This window comes from Monodon monoceros, unplaced genomic scaffold, assembly GCF_005190385.1.
Source record: "Monodon monoceros isolate NGI ecotype Baffin Bay Population unplaced genomic scaffold, NGI_Narwhal_1 Super_Scaffold_8, whole genome shotgun sequence".
NCBI classification, from domain to species: Eukaryota; Metazoa; Chordata; class Mammalia; order Artiodactyla; family Monodontidae; genus Monodon; species Monodon monoceros.
The window spans coordinates 3628213-3635236 of NW_021703785.1; the positions used below are offsets into that span (position 1 = coordinate 3628213).

The following is a 7024-nucleotide window of genomic DNA, read 5'->3' on the forward strand; positions in this document are numbered from 1 at the left end:
CTAAGGCTAGTATCATAAGGAAATGAAGGGTCATTTTCCTCATAAAACAAGAAAGCCAGAAATACACAGCTCAGGAATGCTAACCACCTCAAGGAGATCTTCCAGGACCTTGATTCCTTGTAGGTTCCTGTTCTGTATTCTCAGCAAGTCACTTTCATCCTTTGGTTTCAAGAAACACTTGGCGTCTCCAGGTAACACATTTATGTCCCAGGTAGGATGGTATTAGAAGGACACAGAACAACAAGGCTGACCAGATAAATCCGTCCCTTTATCAGGAGAACAACAGCGCTCCTAGTAGCCCTACCCAGTTAGGCTCACTAGATTTAGTAAACGAAAGGCACTGCTTGGGTCTTATGAGTAAACGTAAAGGGAAAACTGGATAATATATGAGTAGCTAGTATGGTAGCCACACCAAGAAGTGTGTGAACCTACTTTCTAAGGAAGGTGGATCAAACTGTGCCAAGCGCTTTGTTTTGCTGAATTGGTCCAAGTAACACAGGAATGTGTACGGTGGGGCGGCGGGGGGGGGGGGGGGTCCCTAATTACTACAGGGCCTGTGCTCTGCCAAGAGGCCTTTGCACGTTTGGTCCAGAACTGAGGCCTGGACACAGGAACCCGAATAAAGCCCCAGGGCTCCTCCTCCACATTCTCCCAAGTGATGCTCAACTCTGCCACTAAAAATTACTGATAGGGGGCTTCCCTGGTGGCGCAGTGGTTGAGAGTCCACCTGCCAATGCAGGGGACACAGGTTCGTGCTCCGGTCCGGGAAGATCCCACATGCCGCAGAGCGGCTGGGCCCGTGAGCCATGGCCGCTGAGCCTGCGCATCCGGAGCCTGTGCTCCGCAACGGGAGAGGCCACAGCAGTGAGAGCCCCGCGTACCGCAAAAAAAAAAAAAAAAAAAAGAACAACCCCACGAGACAGTTACCATCCTCATAACCCTGCGCTGAACTGCAGGGCGTTTCTGACACAGACGGACCACCTAGAGTCAGCACAAAGCCCACAAGTTCAGGGCACCGTCCCCAACACGGCTGCTCCACTCCAGATGTCAGCCACAAGTCTGGGTGTCCCCAGACCACCTGCACTTCTGACCAATTAGCTACAAATTCAGGGGCTCCCTCAACCCTTCTCAGGTTTGAGCATTCACTCAAATGATTCACAGAACTCAAGAAAGCCCTATACTTACCATTGCAGCTTTATGGTGAAGGATACAAATCAGGACCCGCTAAACAAACAGACACACAGGGCAAGGTCTTAGAGGGTCCTGAGCTCAGAGCTTTGGTGCCCTCTTCCCATGGAGTAAGGGCACATTGTCCTCCCAGAATGTTGATATGTTTACCAGTCAGGAACAGAGGTTAGGCTGCCTCAAAGCTCCAGTCTGAAGTCACATCATTGGTTTTTAGACACTCAGAGTGAGCAAGGTCAAATGGTTGGATGGATAACTTAGTGGACGGACAGAAAACAGTGGCCCCGTCTTTTTATTTTATTTTATTTTATTTTGGCCACACAGCTTGTGAAATCTTAGTTCCCCGACCAGGGACTGAACCCCGGCCCTCAGCAGTGAAAGCACCAAGTCCTAACCACTGGACCACCGGGGAACTCCCCCAGTGGCCCCATCTTGCTCCACTCCCTCGCGCAACTCTGACTGGAAAGCAGATTCACAACAGATTGTACTGCGAGTAACCTTCTCACTCATCACTTCTGTGGAAAGGACATCTCTTCCTCATTCCACACTGTCTTCTCCAATTGTCATACTACACGCGTATCCTAAATCGACAGTGTTCCACAGCTAACACAGACGAACCATAACTGAAACTCAGATCAATCATTTCCTCTTTAAAGACAAGTTAGAAATGTTAGAATTACCAATGAAAATGACCTCCTCGCAGAAACAATGTCAGACTGAATACACGGGTGTGACGTGAGTCCAGTCACTGAAGCTCTGAGTGTCAGACAGGGATGTATAAAACTGAGAGAGAAATACAAAGTACCTCCAGCTGTTGTTTTGAGGATTAAATGGAATTATCCCTCTGCACAAGTAATCCACTCTGCACAAGTGCTGATGCCCGGTAACCGCTCAAAAACTATCCATTGTTATCGTTGTTTATATTATTAATAAGTGAAAACCTGCAAGTGTTTAGTGAACTACTCCATTCCACGTAGGCACTGCACAGAATTTTTGTGTATTCCAACTCAAGGACTCCATGGAAGATAATATTAGAAACAAAAGTGGGCATCTATCAGAATGTCTCAGCGATTAAAAACCCTAGGAGAGCATTTCCATGTTCAAACCCCAAAGGGCACGTTCAGCAGCCGCTGTTTCATTAGCAGCAATAACAGTCAATGAGGCACTGAGATAGCTAAGGATGGAAAAGACAGCGCAGAGAGCAGACACCCCGTCAGCAGGAGGGAAAGAACAGAGTGGGAGGGGCAGTCACGTGTGAGAAGAGCTGTTGAGGGTTTAAGGAAGAGAGAGGAAGCCTAAAAGCTTTACAGGTAGTACAGACCCGATGGAGAATGCTATAGTTGGCAGGACCTCTGGAGTTAAATCTAACCTGCTCATTTTAAGACATGAACTTGAAACTCAGGCAACTAATAGACACCTTAATAATGTTCACTGGATAGGAGATGTCTTAGAAACCATGAAATGTGGGATAACCCAATAACAGAGGAATTTCTTATTGATTCAGTGTTGAACCAAAGATAGGCAGTTGCTACAAACCCTGCAGCACAAATGGGGCTAAATCATGATTTATGGCACAAAATGCTTGCAGAACAATGAAGGTAAGTTGACAATGGAAAGGGAATTTGACTTGTATGCTGAGATATTAGAAAGTAAACCACTCAATTATTTTTTAAAATTTTAGCAAAATGCGTTCAGGGAAAAGATAAAAGAAACAAGTCAACTTTGTAATGCAAAAAAAAAAAAAAGGAAGCCAGGGTTAAAAATAATGAAGAAAGATGGGCAACTGTAATTCAGATGAGGTTTTACATGTTAAATCTTCAGAATGAGGACTAGAGGTAAAAAGTGGGAAAGGTTATCAAAGAGAAACAATAGATTATACAGAGGAGAGGAGATGTTTTAGGTTCTTTCTAATTCTTTGCTTCTCCTATCAATGAATGTGCCCTGTTCTATCCTGGGCAAAATAAGGAAAGAGGATAGGCAAAAAGAAGAGTCTGCAGAAAATTGCAGAAATGAGGAGGAGAGAAGAAACTCAAACCCTCCCCAAACATCGGATATAACCACCGACTCTCACGTAACTGGTTTGTGAAGAAATGCTGCTTTGTAAGTAATGCCTAAGAGATTTTTTTTAAAACTATATTTCTATTTCCTGTCAATCATGGCAATTCTCTGATTTACTTCATACATGTTCTCTATCAAAAGAAGGGCATTTCTGAAAATATCCTGATATATCTCAATAAACTGTCGCCCAGATCAATCACCACTGTGATACTATGATAAAATCAACAAGTGGTTGTTGTTTGGTTGGTTTTTTTCCCAAAAATACACGCATTTATCAGCTTTAAAGAAAGAGTTGTCCTTTTTAACGTCTGTGGATTTGTTTATAGAGGAGACCTCAAATATCCCCATTTTTCCTTCTTATACTAAAACAAGGTCTGCAAGTCGATTCTAGAAATTAAGCTTTTCTGCATTAAAACATAAGTGTACCTAGTTGTTTCATCACGTCTCTTTGCTCCAGTTCCCATTTGTTAATAATTCTATAAAGATAAAATTATAAGTGATAAAAGAAATTTTACAAAGTTGCTTAGTTGTTAAACTAAACAAGTCCACTTGTCTTTTTTTTTTTTTTTTTTGCGGTACGCGGGCCTCTCACTGCTGTGGCCTCTCCCGTTGCGGAGCACAGGCTCCGGACACACAGGCTCAGCGGCCATGGCTCACGGGCCCAGCCACTACACGGCATGTGGGATCTTCCCGGACCGGGGCACGAACCCGTGTCCCCTGCATCGGCAGGCGGACTCTCAACCACTGCGCCACCAGGGAAGCCCCTGTCGTTTTTTTCGAGTTAAAAAAAACCTTAACATGATAATGAGTTGTTCTTTAATATAAATTTCAATTCTATCCTGAAGAAAGATGACAGCAGACTTCAATGAAGAGGTTACATTTCAATATAAACTTATTTCAAAGTTTGAAAGCTTTGCTCAGTGTCAACAAGAGAAAAATGTTATTAAAACAATAATACTTAACTGCGTAGAGCAAATAAGCCACTGATTGATCCGTTTAAAACGCGTGGTTCAATCAAAATATAAAAAACAGTAAAAAGTACTTTTTTGGGCGGGTCGGTTGCTTTGCTTTCTTTTATTATTTTAAAGCAGAAGAAACCCAAAACTATAGACACAGAGATAAGTTAATATTTATCCAAAATAACGTATTATGAAAGAATTTGGTTTTAACTCACAGTTTGACGCTGTTTACATTTTAATGCCTCTTTCCATGGAAGCCCATGACATAATCTTAAAAGCAAAATGGAACATATCGGGTATGGATTTTAATATCAACATCTGGAAAGTAAAATTCTTCCATAGCAAGTATCTGTATTACTCCTCTCGTTCCAGTGATATCAGGAATATAAAAATGTAAAGAGCAAAGGTCAACATATTCTAATCATTAGTTCCAGGCCACCTGGAACGTATCTTACCAGGTAACCATTCTTGACTCCAACTTTTGTTTCTACCTATGGCTTTCTCACTTTCTCTCCCACATAAATGTGATACTATTTTTTTCGCACCTGCGAAAACAGGAGAGGGGTTAGGTGGTGTAGGTGTAGATGATCTGGGCTCCGATTGCTGGGCTAAATCCTGACCTGTCATTTCTCAGCTCTGTAATCTTGGGAAAGTAAGAAAATCTTAACGGGGCTTTGAAAATGGACTAAAATAATCCATGAAATTCTTAGCACGGCGTCTGACACACAAATGAAGCTTCTTTTCCACACAGTTGAAAACTCAAATCCAGTAATGAATATATTTTAGTATTAAGTAGAGGTCAGTGCATTTATGCCTGACTCGAGCCTCTGCATTACCTAGAGAGGTTTTAAATTGAATGTGTTTCTGATGCCAGGGATGGGACAGGCTCTGAAATAAGCCTCTTCCCCTCGGCTCACGGCCTTGTGATGCACCTGTTGGGAGCATCTCTTCCGTCTCCTAGGAAGGGAAGTCGAGTCATGCTGCCTCTGGGCCTGCCTCTACACCTGGGGAGTGGGACGAATCCTCTGATGGATGAACTGGGGACGAGTCTCCTCAGCCCCTCCCTTCTCGGAGCGAGCCTCCCTGCAGAGACCACAACTTCTCCTCCTCCTGCCTGTCCTGAGCCTTGTCTGGGGGGGCCGCTCACTTGGGAGACCTCATCTGACTCATAGGTGCCTTGGACTTACTTGGCCAAACTGCCTAATAATGGGATAACTTTATAAACCCTTTCAGCCACCACACGCAGTCACGTCCTCTGATGCATCCTCCATCCCTGATCGGGGTGATCTGGCCTCCGTCTTTACTGTTTGATTACCTCTCAGATGGTCCAGAGCCCAGACGGTGCTTTTTATTCAGGGAACCCTCAAATGCTCCAGTGTTAGACATAATCTCCATCACCAGGCAAGACACAGGGTCAGAGATAGGAAGCACCTTCCTCAAGGTCCCACTGCTTAGATACAGCAGATTTTGGGTTTGACCTCAAATGTTTTTTTCTTTATGTATTTATTTATCTCACTGAGACGTAATCTACGTAACACAAAATTCACACTTTCAAGGTGTACAAGTCAGTGCTTTTTAGCACACTCACCGATGTGTGTAACCACCTCATCTACTTCCAGAATACTTCCATCATCCCCCCAAAGAAATCCCATATCCACTCAGAGTCACTTCCCATTTTCCCCTCACCTCATTCATCCAACCACTAATATACTTTCTGTTTCTATGGATTTGCTAATTCCAGACATTTCACATAAATTCAGTCATACACTGTGTGGCCTTTTGTGTCTGACTTCCTTCACTTAGCATAATGTTTTCAAGGTTCATCTCCTTTATAGCATGTGTCAGTATTGAGGCCATATTTTAGATAACAAGAAATCATTAGTTTTACACTTAAGAGAGAAAAAGTGAATATTTGTATTTCCTACTTGAGGAAATCTTGTCACGATGATAGTTATTGGAAACCTTACGTATCAGTTTAGTTTACAACACGGAATGTGTTTAAAATAGTGTCTTTGGTCTCGTGATGACAAAGGGAAGGAAGAACTGAAACGGTCAAAATCAGAGGGTTTTCACGCCTAACTCCTTGCTGGCCACAAGGATCTTTGGTAAATGTTGATACGCAGCTTCAATCTTCTAACTTTTGGTTGAGAGACAAGACTTAATACTGATTGAAAAATGGCTGGTGACTAGAGAGGGTGACAAAGGAGAATAACTAACTCCTCAAGGACCAAGGTCTACGACTTTATCACTAGGGAGAAGGCACTTACAGCTTGCTGGGAAGGGCTGGAAGGTCAGGGATGATCTCTTCATAGGGTTCCTCTTGGGCCAAGGTCTGAACACAGGAAGGCTCTTGCATTCTTCCTTCCCAGGCAGACTCGGCTTTCAGCAGCATTTCCTCAATAAACTCAGATGCGGCAACATCTACGGGTAACAATAAGGCGATCAGAGCCAGTGAGTGGGAACATCCCACAGAACTATTTACTTTCAAGAATTCTGATATGTAACATGCTAAAATTTATCAACACATGAAGCAAAACAAAAAACACTAAAAGTTTATGGTGGGAATAAAATGGCAGTGCCACCATTTTTAAAGACTGTTTTATGTTACATCAGTGGCATATTTAATTACATGACATAATATAAAATGACATAATAAAAAATATAAAATGACATAATATAAAAATAATATTCACTGCGTGGTCACAGGTAAAATGTGAAATCACTGAGAAGCTAAGCTTGAGAGAATTTAATGTCGTTTCATTCTCCGTGAAAGTCTTCCTTCATCCTGGTGAATGGGAATCAAAAGAGGAAAATAGGGGCTT

The 7024-nt window shown here is 42.8% G+C and overlaps 1 protein-coding gene across 2 annotated transcripts in view; it reads right to left on the bottom strand.

The window, feature by feature from the left end:
* MYO16 (myosin XVI) overlaps positions 1-7024 on the bottom strand; it is a 531143-nt gene that overhangs the window by 285617 nt on the left and 238502 nt on the right. For both annotated transcript variants that reach the window (XM_029210034.1, XM_029210033.1), the window contains exon 9: positions 6470-6623. In XM_029210034.1, the coding sequence (XP_029065867.1) occupies positions 6470-6623 (154 nt within the window). The remainder of the gene's footprint in view (positions 1-6469; positions 6624-7024) is intronic.